The following is a 20342-nucleotide window of genomic DNA, read 5'->3' on the forward strand; positions in this document are numbered from 1 at the left end:
AGTAATAGTAACTTATATGTATTATTGAAATAATTATACATGTAGTTATGTAATTTAATTGAAAATTTCACTGTGCATATTAAGTTTTAATACCTAATCTAATAATTTTGGTTTTGTCTGTAGGAGGACGACAATTACACAGCAGACTATGCTGCTATCTTCAACATCATCCTGTGGTTCGGCGTTGTGTTTGCCTTCACTTTAGTCGCTATTGTCTATGCCATCATGGACATGGATCCAGGCAGGGATTCCATTATCTACCGTATGACAAGCACAAGAATGAAGAAGGATAATTAAATAAGTAAATAAAGTATTATATAGTGAAGACGAAAGTCCTCATGTGTGCGTGCATAGAAGTGCAATTTTATTTCCCTTAAATGTTCATTTTCCGCTTGGCGGTGTTATACGTTCCAATATTGTGCAGGATGTTACAAATTCGCGAAAAATAGAGATACTTATTGTTATGTAAGTGTATAATAGTGTTATTATTTAAATAAATTATGTTCTCCAAGTTGTGTACTTATTTAAGAACAACCTATGTGCCTTAATATGTATCATATCAAACAGCAATATGAGAATCCGTGCGGTTATCTTTATTTTACTTTTAATGATATTGATCATTCACAACTAAAATTACTTTGTATACAATACATAATCAATCCTGAACAAATTTTATAATAAGCTAGCTGTCCGCCCGAGTTTCAACTGTGGTACTTTTTTCTTCAGAAAAAAACCTTATCTTTACAAAATCGTTAAAAATAATTAATCGGATTGGTCAAGCCGTTCTCGAGTTTTGCGCTTAACAACAAATATATTTAGCAATTTATTTTTTATATGGATAAATAAGTTTGGACCTAAGGTAATGACTACTATAGACTATTAAAAATATATTTCTATGCTTTATCTTATACATAAAAGTCCCGTGTGACAATTTTAGTTACCAAACTCCTCTGAAACGGCTGGACCGATTCTATCAAATTTTGTGTGCATTTGGGAATATCTGCCAACATCTCATCTCATGAATCGGCCAACATCTATTTTTCATACCCCTAAATTATAAGAGTAAGGCAGAAAGGAGTTTGCCGGGTCAGCTAGTATCAGTGTATATGTACAGTGGTATTCATATAATTAAGAACGATTTGAAGTTCAACAACAACTGTATATATACGGGATATTCTCAAAGCCATATACGTATAAGGACAAACTGCTTAATATAAAAATCCGATATCGCACGTTCGGTTGACATCATCCCCAACATTTTTGAAATGGGTAGCAGGAAGTAAAAAATACATAACGTTAAATCTAATTAAAATGTAATGTCTATGCCTTGAACGCGTATTACGTTAAAACTATGAAATAGTTACATAATATAAAACTTTGCGTTTCTTGATGTATAATTATTTATTTATGTTTATACTTTAAAATAGAACTAGCTGTGACCCGCGGTTGAAACCGCGTAAGTCCGTATCCCGGAATATCGGTATAAAAAGAACTATATTATGTGTTATTTCAGTTGTCCAGCTATCTACGAAGCAAAATAGTATTATTATTCACCAATAGATGTCAGGAAAAAAAACACGAATAAAACAGGAATATGACATTTTCTAAAAAAGATTCCTAGCTAGATCGATTTATCGCCCCCGAAACCCCCTATATACTAATAATTTCATGAAAATCGTTGGAGCCGATTCCGAGATTCCAATTATATATATATATACAAAAATTGCTCGTTTAAAGGTATAAGATATAAAACGCCTTTTATATGTTTTTTTATGCAAGTATTCAGCCTTCATAAAACACAAACTCAAACATTTATTCACTCAACTAGAAGATGATAGACAAAATTTGTAGGTATACCGTTTTTAATATAATAACCCACTGTTCGACTTTTTATGTCTTTTATTAAATAAAGAAGCAATTGCCAGAAGGTAATTCAATTAATTACAGGAATTCTATGATCATCCATTTTTAAGGTCAACTAAACTTTCTCTTTGTGGTTACACGAACTTGTTCCCGTAGTATGCAATAGCAATCGATAAACTCATAATTTCCACGCCAAATTATTAGGCATTAAGAATGCTGCTCTAAGACAATGTCTATTTTGTTACTTATTCATTTCTTTGTAACGGATAATATTTAGTTAGATACCGCAATACAGGTTTTTAAGAAAATTAGTAACCAATTATGGTTATTTTTTTCAGGATAAATATAAATCAGGATACGCAGTTGCCGGCGGAGTATGTTGGAATTTGGATTATTACCACCCAATTAAATTTATTTTTAAGTTTTTGCATTATGGTGCATAAATAAAACAACGTTGTAGTGTTTGTCAGTTTTATTAGTAAAGCACCAAAATAACTTCATCTTAATATCTAAACTAATAAAAAGTATAAAATATAATGGTTAGAAATATTCAGATGTTATCTTAGTCACAAAAATATAATATAATATTAAACTTTATAGGCACTTAAACCACAGCTAATGTTTTTAATTATTTTAAGAATAACTTAGAAATTATATTGTGAATTAATCTTAAAATTAAATGCTACTTAATTCAAGTCAATTCTAATGAATAAGAAGGCTAAAATATGTTTAATCTGTAGTAGTTCGATTAATTATGTTGATTATGTTGTACATATATTAAATAAACGATTAAAAAATTATAATTATTAGACATAGGAATACACATATAATTCTTGTTTTAAATAATATTTTAGAAGAGGGCCTCAAGTCTGCTAATAAATGCTTCAATTGCACTCAACACGGTGCATTGTTCTGTGCATAACACAACATGCTATTAAATCGAAAAATAATATGTCATGTTACTTAAATAGCAGTCTTAGCCCCGAAGGTGTGTGCGTGTTTATATATAAATTATCTTGTATACAGTCTTATTGCGGTATCTGCAATTGGCATTTACATCCTCATGTAAACAATATAGTATAATTGAAAAGATTTGTGTCAGTATGTATTCTTGGAAGAGGCGTAGTTAATTATTATTTTACATTGTGTGTGTGTGTGTGTGTGTCTGTGTGTGTGTGTGTGTGGGTGTGCGCGTGCGTGCGTGCGTGTGTGTGCGTTAGTTCCTGCGCATGGTGTAGTGGTGTGCGCGTCGCAGGCGGCGGCGCAGCTCGGGTGGGAAGCGCTCGTAGCAGCGGCGGCACGCGGGCCGCTCGTCGTACTCGTAGAACTTGCTGCGCGTCGACAGCGCGGTGTCGCACACTGAGCACGCGAAGTGGTGCACGCACCACGCCTTGTTCAGCGCTGTGAACACTGCAACGCGACACACAACCGTTTCACTTTACCCTAATAATCCCGTTATGAACGTTAAACTTTGTGATGGATAATGGATGTCACTTTATTTCGTAAAAATAACTAATTGTATCTGTACAAAATTACGCGAGAATGAGCTGGTACTTTATAATAATTATTGCATACCATACCAAATAATAAATATTCTTTATATCACAAGTTCACAATATTAAATATTATACAACACAAAAGATATTATGCTAACCAATATTTAAACAAAAAGATATGGAAGTAAATAAAAATACAATTATGCGACACACTTACCATCGCCAGCAATGACCTGGTTGCACACATAGCACAAGTTGCCGAACAGTTGATGGTAGTGCTGCTCGCAGTACGCAAGACCCTTTTTCTCATAGTGGCGATGGCCATGGAAAGGCTTCTCGCATTTAGCGCAAACGAAATGCTGTGAAGAGATTTTTTTTATGTTTTAATTATGTTCATTTTGTATACGGTGAAGCTATTTTCAAAAGAAATTCGATTTAATTCTTCCTTTATACAGCAAACTTTAAAAGCAATTTACATTTATATACATAGAACAGAATTTTTACTATATAAAGTTTGGATAATTAATTGCATTCCAAAGTTCATAAAATTGTTCGGTTGGTGCAAAATAAAAAAACTGTTTAAATATTTTAAACAATCTCACCTCAACATGCCAATGCTTTCCAAGAGCGGTAACAATCCTCTCTTCAATGGGACGGCGACACGCACCGCATATTGGTATTCCCATTTTGTCGTGGCATCGGAGACAAAACAGATTATTCTAGAAGAAAAATATAAGTAATGATCAATGAACTTAACCCGAAGAATGATGAGTGTATTGCGAGATTTTAGAAGAACTCGCAATACACTGGTGTAGTACCGTCATACTAGCTGACTCGCCAAACGATGTTCTGCCTTACTCTCATTAAGGGGTAGGGAGGGTGCACGATATACAAAATTTATGAGGATCGGTCAAGCTTTATCGGAGTATTATGGTAACTAACATTGACACGAAAATTTTCTGTACATAGAGAAAGAGAAATAATGCTGCAAATAATGCATTTTATTTGCCATAGAAAAGGATTATTACATAAGCTTTATCATATAAGCTTTCTATTATTAAAAAGGCTGTTTATTTTTGCAAGTAGTGCAAAGTCTCTCAAAATGACATAATTGTTTCTCTATTACTTAGTGACAGAAGTTAAAGGAAGTTCTTAGCCTATAAAATAAAAAATCTAATTTCTTAAATAAAACATACACTATGTGGTAATGGTGTAGTCTAGAAGAATACGCACCACATCATTAGCAGCGTATCCAGGTCGGTTCTTGACTTCTCGCGCGGTGTGATCTAGTTCCACACCGCAAGTGGCACACATAAAGTGGTACCCATGGTATACTTCCCCGCGGTATCTTAGAGGCTCACCGTCTATCACACCACTGGTCATAGACAATTCATTTTAGAACACATGTATGTTAATTATTAATAATGAACATAAAACTATTACATTTTTAAATATAGGCATAATCAAAGATACACAATATGCACAGGGAAAATTTTACATTAACCTCCTTTTAACTGAATTAATCATAGAGGAAAAAAATATTCAGCCACATTTTCATAATCAATCTGAATTTTATTAAAATTTTATATTATGTGATATTTATAAATCAATTCTACTCTATTAATATTATGAATAGGATTTATATAATTATACCAAGTTTTCATAAAACTGTAGTTAACTTACTGGCACTTATGGCAAATGTAGTTTTGCAAACCGTCTGCCTTGATGCGTGCGTTGCATGTATGGCACAAAGCGCGTCCAGCGTTTTTAATGAAACCAGCATCAGCCAACTCCATATTACATTCTTCACAACGGAAACATGCTGGGTGCCAGTTTGCATTCATCGCCTTAATAACACGACCAATCACAAATTCACCTATAAATGTTTTAAGAATTATTTATGTACCACAGATCATATTAATTTAAGAGAAGAAATAAAACTGACTGAAGAAAGACTGTAGGCTGGATATTAATAATTATATATCTATAATTCAATATATATTAATTGAAAGGTTGATATAACTTAATAATGTATACTTACGGCATTTCCCACAGCAGGGTGCAAAGAGTACTTGAAAGTCTCTTTCACAATATTTTCGCCCTTCAAATTCATAGTACACTCCATCAGGAAAAACACGAAAACATTGCGCACATCTAGTATAATAACAAATAATTAATACAAAATATGAAGAAAATTAGATTAAAACGATATTAGGTTAGTTACACATAAAACTAATTAAGTCCAAATGGATTTCAATGATTTTAAGTTTAGTTGGTTTGTCTCAACCTAGATCTGAATAAAAACATGATTAACATACAGAGTTAGTTAAAATAATGTTACTCACACAAAGCAGTTTGTATGCCAAAGTTCACCATTAGAATTGACAATTTTCTCGTTAGGCTCAAAACCATCTCCACACCTCGTACAAAACATATTGTCCAGTGACATCCTTCCTAAGCTGTAAATATAATATTACATATATAAGTAAAATAATAATAAATGTTGCCTAACTGTTGTCTAATAAATGTTTATTTAATGCAAGTGTTATAAAACAGTTGAATGGAATTAGACCAAGAAATAAGAGTAAACCTTTTTCCCTAATAGCCACAGATTGTTACATAATAATTCAATAATTAATTGAAATTAGTCTCTGAAACTATATTTTCGTAACTTTGAATGTTAAGATTGGACAAAGTAATATATAACTAGTTATAATGTTTAGTCCTGTGTCCCCAAGGGGGGCATAGTGGATATGATATACATTTTACTGATCAATTTTCTTTATAGGCAAGTAGGTGATAGGTAGGCAGCCTTCTGTTTCCTACCAGACCAAGACATTTTTTTCGAGTCCCCACTGGGAAACGATCCTATGACCCCTTACTTCAACTCTCATGTATAAATCACTGTGCCAAGGCGGTAGATATAACTATAAGCCAGATATTACATTATTATAGTACTGGAGATAAGGTGTTTTTTTATAATAAAATGAAATACATAGTTTATACACAATACAATTGGAAAATATCTACTATATATTCATTATATTTCCTGTAACACTCTATGTTCCAAAATGAGTCAAATAAGGAAAAAAATGTAAAATAATTATAATCTGGCTCGAGTTTAATTATGTGCTTAAAGTAAATAGTCAATAAATACTCTTAAAGAAACATTAACATGATCATTAATGTGTTATTTGAGTGGGAAGCTGAAATTGTGCTTGTGAAATCTTATAAGAAATGCATAAAAGATGTTTTATTAGACTATTAGTCAACTACCATAATGCAACATCCTTTTAGATGGTCATGAATGAGGTCAAAGCATAGGTGACATTTTTTTTTGTAAAAATGTAGGTTTAGATCTACTGAAATGTACTATTATTAAATATGTTTTAGAATTTGCATGAAGAAACGAATAGTTATACGTAGGACCACTCCCACATAATTGCTTACCCTGGCATTTTGGATCTTATATGAAACAAAATTAAAGGGCCACTTTCTTTAAGTTTTCTGTCAAAATGGAAAATACACTTTTAATAAATAAATAATAATATCAATTTCTTGCAATAAAATAAACAAACATCGGAACAAATGATGTAATGCTAATAAAAATAGATTTGACTTTACCAGAAACTCACTTTTGATTCGTTTAACTTGCAACCACAGAACTGTTACATTTGAAAATTAAATATGTTACACTATTGATGTTAATATTTCAAAAATATTTTTAAAATAAACTGAAGATTTTTTTGTATTACAATAAAATACAACAACAGATTGGAAACTCTACACTAAAGCAGCGGAGAGAAGAGGGGAGAGGCATCAGCTGTCAAGACCCACTAGTTATGACAAGTTGAAGACGACAGTAGGAAGATGGCATATTGTGCTGCGTTCATGGCATTTATACCCATAAATTTATGTTTTCAGTAGGTATTTAGGAATTTTCGTTATCAATATTAATGATTATTACTATTCTAAAGACTGAATATGTAATATTTGTTCCTTGAAATAATACTCAAAGTAAAATAAAAGAAATACATACATTCTCGATATTAAAAATGACCCAAGCAGGTCCCAATGTGCATGATCTTTATCTAAGAACTGAGCATTTGCGGCTGAAAAGCGTTACGAGCAAGAGCCACAGGATAATAAGTACAAAATGTTTGTCAAACGAAATGTTGAATTGAAAGATTATGAATTTGAAAAAATTCATTTTTATGCTAAAATCAACGTTTACAAAACCATAAATTAAAACCTAATAACGTAAACGCTTAGTTCCAGTCTTCATAATTGAAAGGACACACATATTAATTTATGTATGTGCAGATAAATCTTACCTATAAAACGAACTTAGTTAAAAATCATAATTATATTTAATAATATTACTATTCCCTATAATCATATATATATGTTCTCTATATCTAGTTATTATCACAAGTACTGTTTTGAATTCTTTAAGGTAACATATGCTGAAGAGTCACCTTTTAAGTGCCACGCTGCAAAATTGTCCTTCAGAGTTATTTTATATTTTAGTGGCGCTGACGCAATTTTTCCTTCTTTTTAAATAATACAATAAAACAGTCTTGTAGTCAAGGTCAAACACAGCCGAACTTTTATGGAATTTTTCATTGAAACTGCTCAGTAGTTTTGTTGCAAATATATATATTTTTTGCTAAAGTGAAACATTGGTACCTATATAAATACATGGCGCTATGAAGTTATATATTTGCGCACCATGAGCAATTTAAGCCAACGTAAAAAATTGTATAGTTCATATTATTTAAATTACGATAAATGACTGCCCGGGCGGAGCCGGGGCGTGCAGCTAATAATTATCTATAACTTCAAGGCCACTGACAGCACCTTGTCTATTTTGTTTTATTGACATTTGTCACTGTCATATAAAAATTCGCGCTTCCTCTCGGCTCCAACTTGCTGAGTGCTGTGTATTGTTGACAAATTACATAAAAATTACCTTTACTACCACTACTAATTGTACTTCTAAACGATTATATTGCTGTAGGTACACATCGCAGTTTACTCATTGTGTAGTTCATTACTTACTCTGTGCTCATTGTATGAAAAATTAATTTTACTCCCATATATTAAAAGTGATCAGTCGGTAAAGCTATGGAAACTAATGAGGACAATGTATCAAACTTGAGCACATTAAAGGAGATCATTCTGGATGAAGGAAAGTTAGTCACATATATATCTTTGAGTAAGGACCTTTGCATTCATATTAATAGCAGCAAATCGTTACTTAAGGTTTTTATTGAAACAATTCGAAAAAATGACCCAAAACAAGAGTTAAGTGTTAGTTATTTGATATCAGGATTAATCGATGACAATAAAGCTAAAGTTTCCGTTTGTCCAGCAAATGAGTTAGAAAACATAAAGAAGACATTCAAAATAATATTTTTTCAACATGTATACAGTGTTTGTAAAGGAACATCACATGTCGATTCTGCTGCTTATGTATCTCTCAATAAATATGATGATTTTAATTTATGTTCTGGTGTAATTAAAAATAGCAATTGTATGAAAAGATCCTTTGAGGAAATTACTAGTCTTAAAAGTAATAGTCAAGAAGTTTTAGTTGACAAAAAACCTATTTTATTGCAAAAGAAAAATATTAAAGAGGCACTACCTAAAGCTGCTAGTGTAAATAATGTTGATAAAACTATAAAAACTGAATCAAATCATAAGGAAATTAAGAAAGAAATTTTATCTCCTCAAAAAGAAAACATTAATAAACAAAATGTAAGCAAAGCCTCAGCTCAAAAAGGAATTGCAGGATTTTTTAATAAGCAAAACAGTAGTAATAAAAATAAAGAATTAAAACCATCTGTAAAAGAACAATCAACTATCATTAAAGAAGAAAGCAACGTTATTGAGGAAATGGAAACAGACGAAGTGGAAGTTGTAACTCAAGTTAAGGCTGAGGTGAAGAAAGAAAAACAATTTAATGGAAACAATAAAGTTTTGAATCAAATAAAGAAAAATTCTAAAGTTGATAAGAAACGAAAAAGAGTTCTGAGGGTTTCAGACAGCGAAAGTGAAGATGAGGATGATCCTTTTGAAAAGGAAGATAAAACTAATGAAAAAATTGATTCAGATGATGAAATACCTCCAACACCGACTGTGAATAACTTAAAGATTACCACTGGGATTGTCAACCCTAGGAAAAAGCGAAAGGTTGTTGATAAAACCTACATGAGTGATGATGGTTACATAGTTACCAAACGTGAAGAAGTGTATGAAAGTTGTTCAGATAATGAAGATCATGAAGAAAAGCAACCAGTCAAAGATTCTTTAAAACAGGAAGAAAATCCTTCTGTAAAGCAGGGAAAAATTGAAATATCACCAAAAATTAAATCTAGTGACACAAAAGTTTCTAAGAAAAAAATCTCACCTCCTCAAAAGGGGAAACAAGCCACATTAATGAATTTCTTTAAAAAAAAATAAGGAACTGATTAAATGTGTAAAAAATGCCTATTTCTGTTTTATAAAATTTGTCATGTTAAAATAATGTTAATACTTCAAGTTAAAATCAAGTTTAGTGAGTTGCATATACTGTACCAAACATTTTTTAAATATGTAAATTATTTGTTTCCAATCATGAATGATATTACAGAATATGAACATTTATAACTCCAACAATATATTTTAATCTCAATCATAGGGAATAAAATAAATACAAGAATTGAACAAAAATTGTTTTATTTCATTATAGTGAATATTTTTTTGAGCCTATTGCAACCATCCAATCTGGATGAACTTGTATATCAACAAGATATGAACACTTTGTATTGTAAGTGGATGTTGAGTTTTCTTGATTTGATAATTGCCTGGAAAAAGTTAATTTTATTCATTTTTTGTAATGTTTTGATTTATTCTATAGAAACAAGTTATTATATCATGTAATCAAATATTTTCGTCCAAATTATTGCAGAGTTCAGGGAACAATTTTCTCTTATTCTTAATAAGAATCATTTTATTTATATTTTATACTTGAAACTACAGATATTTTACTACAATGACTAAAATTAGTGTAGTGAAGGTACTTACTTATTTTTTAATTGACTGTCCCACATTACTTTTACAATACCATCCATACCAGTAGAACAGAGTATAGAATTATCTGTAGTCATATCACTTAGTTCTGAGGATACTCTATTTGTAAGAGAAGGTTTACCAACAGCTGACCAGTCTAAGGAAGTTATTTTTCCATAATGGCCTCTATATTCATGAACACAGGTGCATCCTGCTAAATCCCATATTTTAATTTTTTTATCATCACCTGTAAAAATGTAAATAAGTTTAATATTACAGATTCTGGTATTCTCATACTTATTCTATTATTATTTTATATTACAGCCTATTAGCAACTTACATATATACAAATAATGCTAATCTACATATTTAAATATTACCCTATTCTGACATAGATATGTCTACATATTGATTTGTTGTTAATGCAAATATCTTTAATAATAAGTATTTGAAAAAATGGTGGCTATGTTACCACAAAAAAAAAAAATTGTTACCTTCGTATAAAACAGATATTCACACTTTTTGTCTAATGTCTAGATGCAAACAAATTCAATGAAAATTTTCATTAAACCCTTAACATTGTCGCGTTATATATCCAAGTGACAACACACAAAACGCGTAGGTAAGACAGATTACATACTATAATTAGCAACTATTTGGTAATCTGTGGTATTCTCACCAGCACTAGCGAGGTGCGTGCCGGCGGGCGAGAAGGCGAGCGCGCGCACGGGCCCGCGGTGTGAGCACAGCACGCGCACGAGCCGCGCGTCGCACACGCTCCACAGCCGTACGCTGCGGTCCGCGCCGCCGCTCGCTATGTACGCCTCGTTCGGGTGGAACTTCACGCACTGCTCACGTGTACAGATCGTCAAATTTTTATTGCGAAAAACGTGAATTCCACCACGATGTTTGATTCTATGAATCTTATATGAATATACTATATTATTCATGTTATTTCAACAAAACTTTAAATTTATTATTACAAACCATCTCAATGATCCTAAAGGAAATTAAATACATTTTTGGTTAACGGAGTTTAATGTAAATAGGATCATGTAATCAATTATTAATTAGGGAAAATAATTATAACAAAAATAATTTTATTAAAGAAATACGAAAAACAGAGATAAGAAAGAGACGAATGCTTACTGTGACATCTGACATGTGGCCGATAAAAACTCTAATAGGGAATGTCCTATCAAGAGACCATAACTTAGCTGTTCGGTCATGGGAACCTGTTACTATAAATAGCCCATTTTTTGATACATCCAGACACCAAATTGGATAGTTGTGACCTCTGAAAAATATTAATATTATACAACAAGCTCAAATAGAAAGTTATGAATGAAATACTCTTTTATTCTCATATATACAATTAAAAATAATGATGTACTAATTTAATATACCTATATATAGAAGCGCACGAGTAGTCTGATATGCGCCACGCCCTCATAGTATTGTCATGTGAAGCTGATAAAACTAATTCCTCTCGGGATAGTATACTGACTGCTTGTACTGGTCCCGAATGTCCTCTTAACGGCACTCCTGTACCTATTTGTCTAATATAATAAAACTTATGAGGACATATAATTTTTTTTTTTCAGTACTTCTTGTAAACATTATCCCAAACTCTTATGATTGTCTCCATAAAAACATAAACGTTGACCACATAGTATAATACATATTTATGGTTTGTAATAAAATTTGACATACAATTAGACATTACGCACTAAACATTTTCTAAAGAAATTTTGAAACTTTGCTACTTGGGGAACAACACATTCTTTCTTCAGTATAAATAACAGTGAATTTAAGCAAGAGTTGTATTTTTTTTTATTGTTAGGATCATCTTCATTCTTGGGTATAATATGCATCTTCACATATATATTTTCTTAGAACCCCAACCAGTATCATAATGAATCATTGTATTATATTGAAAACTTTAATGCAGGAAAATTTGGTCAAATTAATTTTCGTACCTTGTATTATCTGCGATATCTTCAGGTTCAATCGGAACACTACATCCAAGTTCAAACTCAGAAATATTTTTATTGACACGTCTATTAATATTGTTTTGTCCAAGATCCCACAGACGAATTTCGGAATTACTAAATCCACCACATAGCACGTTACAATATTGGTCTGTTTTTGCACAGACTAAACTGTATAAAAAAAATTAAATTTGTTGTTTAGAGAAATAATCTTCATAACTTAAAAAACAATTAAGAGGCCATTATTTATTCCTTTAAATAAAGAAAAAATCATCATCAAATCATGGACATGACTTACTTAGTGTCAGGCGCACCTATTTTGTATAATTTTAGTGGAACCAATGAATCTCGTACACTTTTAATGGCGTCCTGAAGATCTCGTAGTTCTTTATCGACAGATTGGTATTCTGCATGTCCATTACATTTAGAAAATATGTCAGATGTATCTAAAATAACCATAACTTTCTTAATGAAAAAAAAAATTTTGTGTAAAATAATGATAAATACTGCATGCATTTTATAATTGCAAACGAAAGACAAATAAAAAAGTTACCAATTTTGTCATTTAAATTGAGATCAAACTTTTTTGAGTTTTCCTTTGACTCATCTTCTTCTTCATCCTCCTGTTTACAGAATATTTGCAATTAAAACAAAGAAAATTATTTTTTTCTATGTTTAGTGCTTTTCCATAAAAGCAAATAAACGAAATATATGAAATGAATAAAACAATAATGAAAAACTTATGTGTCTTATTTTTTGCATCAAGCAGATTGTTATTTGTTAATAACAAAAAAATACTACATAGCTTTAGATAATTTTGTATATACCAAGAAAAGTGGATACTAAAATTGTATTCACACATATTTTGTGATTTTATTATACTCACAGCATTAGTTTTACTATTTTCTCCGTTAACATCTATGTGAAACCAAGTCTGTAAAACTTGTATTAGTAGTACATGGCCATGTTTCGCTAAGTATGCTTTTAGCACATTTAGTGAATCTTGTGAGAGGCAGATGTCAAATTTACAAGACCTAAAACATTGAAATTAATTAAATAATAACATAATTTACAACTTCGAATATAGGCATTTTAAGGTATGCTTTACATATGTTGATTGTTACATTGTTGAGATAAAAAATTGATTACTCATAAGCAAAGTGCTTCAATATTACAGTTTGAATTAAAATTTTCACAAGGGCAATTAATTCCAGGTAATAGTAGAAGAGATAAAAAAAAAACTTCTGAACAACATTCTCCTAAGATCCTAATAAGCTTAATAAACAACCCTCTGTAAATCGCAGAAGATAAGTATTATACATACATACAATTTATACATATTATATACACTTGCCAATAAAATAATTAATCAATTGAGTGTAGTAGTTTTAAAGCTTCTTTGGTAAAAAATAAATTCTCTTCATATTCTAATCTATTTCTAATTTGAGAGCAAAAGAAAGAAATAAAAATACGGACATTATAGTGTTAAATGTGGTAGACAAGCGCGTTTCAGCATGAATTGGGCCAGTTTGCACCAGGGAAATACCACACCCCCACAGAAGACCAGCGTGAAATAGCATACTGCTGTTTCGTTCGGTGAGTAGGGGAGCCGGAGGCCTATATCCTTTTCCTTACACTTCCCAGTATAAATAAAAAAATATTGACCTTACCTGAAAGCAGCAATTGTTGGTCTAGTTTCAATTTCTTGTAAAGTATATACAGATCCAATATCTTCAAGTAACTGATTCATGTAATCTTTTTCAGGTGTTTCATTATCTATTGTGCCGTTTTGAAGGGAATTGAATAGCTGTTCAAGGCTGTTAGGTCTATATAAAGCAGAGGGAAGATTTCCATCTATAGGTTGATGGTAAGATAAATCCTTTTGAGGAAGTGCCACTGAGTGCCTCTTGAGAAACATTTGAGCAGGACCTCCATGACCTCCTCTTAACATTTCCAAATAGAGATGACAAAGAAGTGGTGTTAATAAACCTAGCAATTCATTTTTTACCTTTTCTATCTTTAAATCTTTTATAAAGTTAAATAATCTGAAATACAAGATTATTACATACATTAAACAAAAGTCTAGATAAAAAAGGAAACAAGAAAAATGTTTATTGAGTTAAACATTGCGTGATAATATTTACCTGGTGTACTGTGTGTCATATTGCCCTGGGTCATTATTGATGCACGAAAACAAAATAGAGTTGGCACGACTAGATTCGCATTGTACTATGGTAGCTACAGCCATTTCTTCGGCACTTCGGCTTACTGTGTTACTGCTATTGAATACATCGATATCCTTTAATTAAAAGATATGTAATGTTATTGAAGACTTAAGAATAGGTGAAAGTCATCAGTTTCATTCTTTATCAATTCCTGTACTGAACATACTTACAGGATAATTTCGCCTTTCTAAGTAGGATGTAACAACAGCTTTAACTGCATCATTTTTATTTCTTTTCATTGATAATGTTCTCTTGATTTACTTAACCTTACCGTTTAAACCAAGTACTTTTATGGGAATATTATAGTGGCATGTAATAAATTAACATTTAATAACATGAATAAGATCAATAAAGTTAATAAATATTTTTATTTTTACTATGTCTAATGTCAATTGTCAATGCAAAATTAAATAAACAACAATAAAATCATGATAAGTAGTCAGACAACAACACAGATTAAAAATTATGTTCTGAGTAAATTGCTTTGTGGTACTGAACACAGAGTAAGTAATGTACTAAACTAAACTAGGAACTGCTAGCAACGCAACAATAATGTCTTAAACGACTTTTTTCAAAATTCATAGGTAATAGATAGGAACATGGACATAGTACGTTATCAATACCGATTGGACCAGTTGTGAACTGTGTAGTTCTTAATCTGTACCAAGTACTCGCGGCAAACAAGACAAGCGAGAAAGATAACATGGACCTTTATGGTAGGGTGACCATACAGTTTTCCTATGCAATTTCGTACACAAACTCAAACTTTTATTCCTTCAATTAAACCTTTCAATTAGACTTCCTTAAGAAGTCTTTTCCAAAAACATCTTCTGAGAAATTAGGCATAGATTACGAAATAAAATTATTTATTGACCTCAGGGAGAAATTATGGAATATTATAAGGGATATTTGACACATTGAACAAATAATTAATACATAATTATGGTTTATTAAGTTTCAAAAATATTATAGCCCCGGGACACTAGACAGCCTTCTGTCAAAGTCCCAGCAATTCCTGGGAATTCGACAATTTTAAAAATATTTGCAATTTCTTTTATGATATAGGTATCCTGTTTTAGAAATAGTTTAGGTACAGTTCTGGAGAATAAAATTAAAAAGCCTTTTTTACAATTTAATTGTTATTAAATGGTAAATTAAATCTTAACTTATTGTAAAGTGTCAGATTAAGATAAGAGAAAGTATCTTATCCATTCAATAATTAAATACCTCCAACCAGTATTAGCAGTTAATATTGGTGTGGGAGACCAGCCGGAAATTGAAAAAATATGGACTGTTCCCTAAGGTCAAATTGTCAGATTAGCGAAATTGCGACATCTTTAGACGTCGACTTTCTTCAAATGTTGATTGTTGATGAGTAAACATTGTTCAGTCTAATGGGCATTTTATGCTGACTTATAAAATCAAATTTCTATTAATACAGTTGGTTTAAAATTACTTTCGACCAGCACCAATCGGCAATCTCCAATATTCTAATTATAAAACAGATACTTGACTATTTTTGTAATAGGATTCTTAGAACCAATGCCGGATTTAGAGAAGGAAGCTTCGGGGCAAAAATGGTTGGGGCCCCATTGGCCCCAAATGTTATTTCCTAAATAAAATGTAGGTACAACATTTCCAATTCACTTTTCCAAACCAAGTTAACATTACGGACTTATCATTCAAGGCATGGTATCGAAAACCCAACAGAGACTGCGTGTGAGTACCACCCCACTGTCATTGAGCCATTGGGATACAGCTTAGGATGAGGAGAAATTGCAACTGGGCCATTTGAGATTTTGATAGTTTTTGCTTATCCGATTTTAGTAAACAAATATAGAACGATGATTTTTGTAAATACGAAGTCTATTGCAGAGGCTAAGGTCCGTTCCCTAAGTCCGGTCCTGCTCAGAACAAATTGTTCGTTATCTAAAATGATCATTGCATAAAGTAGTGCGTTTGAGACATCCAATAAGCACGTACAATGGTGCTTCCAGTTTATATAACTTGTTTAATTTTGTCATTTACATACTTCACATCTGGGACAATTCAATCATTAAATTCTATATTATTTAATGATAATTATGAATTTATTGATTTGACCCATCCCTTCGATGAGACTTCAATTTATTGGCCTGATGCGCAAAGTTTTGAATTTATAAATAAAAAAATAGTCGAAGTAGGAGATGGTGGACAGTAAGTATTATATAATATTATATATATAATATATTAGTAAATTGGAACTACGTAACATTTTTTAGTCAATGTTTCACTTTCTATTATTTAACTGTCCTTTGGGATATCTTATAATCTTGAATTAATTACATGTCGGCTTGAATAAAAATATATTAATTATATCTACAGGTATGCCCTAAATGATTTTGCCACATCTGAACATACAGGCACTCACGTTGATGCACCATATCACTTTAATGAGCATGGGAAATTTGTTGCAGAAATTCCATTGGAGAAACTTATTGTACCATGTAAGTGTGATTATTTATGTATAATATATTAAATTATTAATCTCCATCTAAATCGAATATTGGTACCCACATGATTGATCTGTACGCAGGGCCGGATTTAAATTTCTGCCGCCCTTGGGCACTGGAAAAAATGCCGCCCCATCACTAAAATTTCATTGACTTGTTTTTCTAATAATTAAAATATTTCATGTATTGCAAATAATTTATTACATATATTATTTATGTACTTTAATAATACAGTTGCCAGTTGATAAGATTCAAAAGTATAAGATTTTCGTTAAGTTTAAGTTAATGAGTATAATCGACAAGTTATTCAGTTTTTGAGAAATTATTCAATTAATTAATTAATGTTTATTTTTGTTTCAATGCAGAAATTACTCAAAAACGTTTTTAATTTTTCAAATAAAAACAGATTTGAATTTTTGATTCCAGAAAATTAATAAATCAAATATTACCATTTCAAATCTTCAAGGTTAATTAAATTATTTCCATCAAGGTTAATTTTTACTTAAGGTGCCAAAATTATAATTTACCAAAGTTCGATTTGACAAATAATGTATCAGTTGAATTTCTTGAAATCCACAAATATAATTTAGATGAAATATAGGTATATAAATGAACTATTAGAAATGTGATTGGTTAAATATATCATAAGCATAAAAATATATCTAATTTTACTTTAATGCGTGCGCTTGCGCGCGTAACGGATACTGCTCTCTTGAGTAATATATGATTAAAAAGAATAAAAATTCCTATTAAAACTTTTGGTAACACTACAAATTTTTTTTTCAAATTTCACTTTTCTAATTTTGCCGCCCTATAAAATTTGCCGCCCTGGGCACTAGCCCCGACTGCCCCTAGTGTTAATCCACCTCTGTCTGTACGCCTACGTCGTCGTAGCTCCTGAATGAATTGGCCCATAAAAAGCTTTTATTTTTCTGTTACAAAGAATATTCGTGTTAACGTGCTGAGTGTGATCGGATAGATTGCAGCAACACGTAGTACTCTAGGGAAAACATGGTTGCTATTCTAACATGGGCACCTGGGCAGTACTGGACCATGTAAAAATGAGAGCACACAAGATGAATTAGACAAGAACATTGTATTTGCCCAGATATGTTTAAGAAATGTATTTTAATACTAAATACAAATTCTTTTTTTGATTTACTATTTCAAATACATAATAGTTTTGCATTTTGTTATGAAAGACTTAAATACTTCATGAAATTCATTGGTTTGTTACTTATCGAATTCCTTGAATTTGATTTGATCCGTATCTTATCTAGATACGGATGAAATCGAAAGATTTCAAGAAAATTTTTTCGTTATCAATCTGTACTGAGCCCAAATCTACATTTCAATCATTTTTTGCTCGTCTGTTACTATCACCTTGTGTCTATAATTTTTTAGGACGATAATGGTGAAGGATAAATAAATATCGTTGCTTTGTTTAAGATTATATTTTCTTTAAATCTTATACAAAAAATGACAAGCGCGAGTCGAACTTGGAACACTAAGGGTTCCGTAAAAATAAGCTAAAACCTATCCAATTCATGACTATGCCAAACTTTATTTAACCTTTTTTTTATTATATGCTGTTAAAGTGACAAAATAAATACATCATCTTTGAAAATTGTTAACTTTCTAACTGTCACGGTCCATAAAAAAAAACAATATTTTCTTTAAAGCTCCCGGTACAAATTTGATTAACTTTGTTTGCTGCCTTCAACAAAACGTTTCTACAATAAGACTGTTTTGTACAAAAAAATAGTAATCAGTCACTAAAAATTACACCACAAAAGCTATTCGACAGTACAATATTTATGTTTCTGTGGTGAAACCTTAATATTACGATGTTTAACTGAATTCTTCGAATCTTTACTAGACTTATCAGAGAGTAGCTATCTATTTTGAATTTTGAAAATGGAAAAAAAATTGTAAAAAAAAATCAAATCAAATACAAAATTCTGTTTGCTGTCTGTTTCAAGTATTTCAGTATGTTTTTAGAGCGCCCACTCGACATGAATCAGGGAATTAAACGATACCTATAATTGAAGGCAATAAATTAATATATAGACACATATTTATGGAAGAATTGACTTTTATTGCTTGTAATATGTATATTGATCTACTCTTTGGTTGAAGCACAATGGTTACGTAGTCGTGGTCAGGTCTCAAGAAAATATAATTTAAAACTTATGTACTTTTTTTATTAATAAATGTATATATTAAGCAGACTCCTTGCTTATATAAGCGACATAACTATGTGAGTATAATAAGTAAGGGTGCAATTTTTTGTAAATAATCATAATCCATGGTAACGATAAGGGATGTATTGTTTGGGTATAAATAGCTACCGTATAAAAAGCTGCTATTTTATTATGAAACAGCTAGCCAGCAAGTTCAGTTTTACACAATTGTACTAACATATATTTATAATTTTATAAACACTAATTACCTATAATAATCTGTTTTTGCAGTGATAATAGCCGACGTAAGTTCCATAGTCAACGACAACCCCAATTTCGTTTTATATAAACACCACTTGGACTTTATGATAAATGACAACTTTGGAAAGCCATGTTTAATAGTTTTTAAATTCGGCTGGAGTAAATTTGTTCACGACAGAAATAAATACCTCGGTATAGGAGCCGACAAAACACTTAATTTTCCAGGTAATTGTAAAAGTTGAGGAATATCATAATTTTTCTTGAGGCTCCAAAAACAATTTATAGTAAAAATTGCTATTGCCCTTTTTATACATACCGGCGAAAATACTTCATGTCTGCTATAAATATTCATATTTTTATTTATAATATTATTTCAAGGTTAAAACCGGATTCTGAACTTATATTCTAAAGAAAAAACACTTGTCTTTTCGTGTTTGTTTGTGTTTTCACACAAAAATTACACAGTAGCTACTAGGAAGCTGCATCTGCACTGAGTGACATAGGATATATATGTACAATGGGCGAAGCTGGGGGGACCGCTAGTTCGTCATAGAGCTAATATAAGGTCTTATTTCAGGCTTAAGTGGTGAGGTAATGGAATGGATAACGACGTCCTATAAAAACGTCGTCGGGATCGGTGTTGATGTTTCATCTATTGACCCTGGGTCGAGCCAAAATTTTACAGCCCATAGAATGGGAGCGGTTGCGGGTTTATACAATATAGAGAATGTAAACCTATCTAGATCTATACCAGGTATTTATATAAAAGAGCTGTACT

The 20342-nt window shown here is 31.3% G+C and overlaps 5 protein-coding genes across 7 annotated transcripts in view; 3 read left to right on the plus strand and 2 right to left on the minus strand.

The window, feature by feature from the left end:
- LOC119837700 (ATPase H(+)-transporting accessory protein 2) overlaps positions 1–511 on the plus strand; it is a 3921-nt gene extending 3410 nt beyond the window's left edge. Inside the window, exon 8 of the mRNA XM_038363434.1 lies at positions 124–511. Coding sequence (XP_038219362.1) covers positions 124–297 — 174 coding nt within the window. The 3' untranslated portion in view covers positions 298–511. The remainder of the gene's footprint in view (positions 1–123) is intronic.
- Positions 512–2320: 1809 nt separating this feature from the next.
- Positions 2321–7183, minus strand: LOC119837756 (LIM and senescent cell antigen-like-containing domain protein 1). 3 transcript variants are annotated; one of them, XM_038363501.1, is made up of 9 exons: positions 6995–7183; positions 6810–6866; positions 5705–5818; positions 5401–5513; positions 5043–5235; positions 4593–4734; positions 3962–4078; positions 3577–3718; positions 2321–3273 (listed from the first exon to the last, which is right to left on the minus strand). In XM_038363501.1, the coding sequence occupies exons 2-9, from the start codon at positions 6815–6817 to the stop codon at positions 3080–3082; spliced, it is 1023 nt and encodes a 340-aa protein (XP_038219429.1). In that variant the 5' UTR covers positions 6818–6866; positions 6995–7183; the 3' UTR covers positions 2321–3079. The 3 variants fall into 3 exon arrangements, with proteins under 3 accessions (XP_038219429.1, XP_038219437.1, XP_038219447.1); XM_038363509.1 differs by lacking the exon at positions 6810–6866; XM_038363519.1 differs by lacking the exon at positions 6810–6866 and having other exon boundaries at positions 6984–7183.
- A 1072-nt stretch (positions 7184–8255) lies between these two features.
- LOC119836798 (DNA polymerase delta subunit 3) lies at positions 8256–10045 on the plus strand. The gene has a single exon (XM_038362270.1). It carries the CDS (start codon positions 8487–8489, stop codon positions 9822–9824), a length of 1338 nt encoding a protein of 445 aa, XP_038218198.1. The 5' UTR covers positions 8256–8486; the 3' UTR covers positions 9825–10045.
- Positions 10046–10062: 17 nt separating this feature from the next.
- On the minus strand, positions 10063–15057 carry LOC119836807 (TAF5-like RNA polymerase II p300/CBP-associated factor-associated factor 65 kDa subunit 5L). Its single transcript, XM_038362281.1, has 12 exons — positions 14799–15057; positions 14548–14702; positions 14074–14448; positions 13290–13437; positions 12957–13026; positions 12702–12849; positions 12392–12574; positions 11819–11971; positions 11562–11709; positions 11092–11260; positions 10428–10659; positions 10063–10207 (listed from the first exon to the last, which is right to left on the minus strand). The coding sequence occupies exons 1-12, from the start codon at positions 14865–14867 to the stop codon at positions 10087–10089; spliced, it is 1971 nt and encodes a 656-aa protein (XP_038218209.1). The 5' UTR covers positions 14868–15057; the 3' UTR covers positions 10063–10086.
- A 1518-nt stretch (positions 15058–16575) lies between these two features.
- Positions 16576–20342, plus strand: part of LOC119837080 (kynurenine formamidase-like) — a 5164-nt gene continuing 1397 nt past the window's right edge. The window contains exons 1-4 of the mRNA XM_038362577.1: positions 16576–16824; positions 16993–17114; positions 19595–19789; positions 20142–20318. Coding sequence (XP_038218505.1) covers positions 16613–16824; positions 16993–17114; positions 19595–19789; positions 20142–20318 — 706 coding nt within the window. The 5' untranslated portion in view covers positions 16576–16612. The remainder of the gene's footprint in view (positions 16825–16992; positions 17115–19594; positions 19790–20141; positions 20319–20342) is intronic.

Source organism: Zerene cesonia, chromosome 3 (genome assembly GCF_012273895.1).
Source record: "Zerene cesonia ecotype Mississippi chromosome 3, Zerene_cesonia_1.1, whole genome shotgun sequence".
NCBI lineage: Eukaryota > Metazoa > Arthropoda > Insecta > Lepidoptera > Pieridae > Zerene > Zerene cesonia.

Bases quoted from the DNA above. Each gene is read 5' to 3' on its own strand.
- LOC119836807 (XM_038362281.1), bottom strand. From the start codon at position 14,867: ATGAAAAGAAATAAAAATGATGCAGTTAAAGCTGTTGTTACATCCTAC. The intron at 11,261-11,561 runs GTAAGCATTCGT...ACACGTGAGCAG, and splicing joins GCCACATGTCAGATGTCACA to TGCGTGAAGTTCCACCCGAA. The intron at 10,660-11,091 runs GTGAGAATACCA...ACATTTTTACAG, and splicing joins CACGCACCTCGCTAGTGCTG to GTGATGATAAAAAAATTAAA.
- LOC119837756 (XM_038363501.1), bottom strand. The intron at 4,735-5,042 runs GTAAGTTAACTA...GTCTATGACCAG, and splicing joins TACATTTGCCATAAGTGCCA to TGGTGTGATAGACGGTGAGC. The intron at 4,079-4,592 runs GTGCGTATTCTT...TTTTTCTTCTAG, and splicing joins GATACGCTGCTAATGATGTG to AATAATCTGTTTTGTCTCCG.
- LOC119836798 (XM_038362270.1), top strand. From the start codon at position 8,487: ATGGAAACTAATGAGGACAATGTATCAAACTTGAGCACATTAAAGGAG.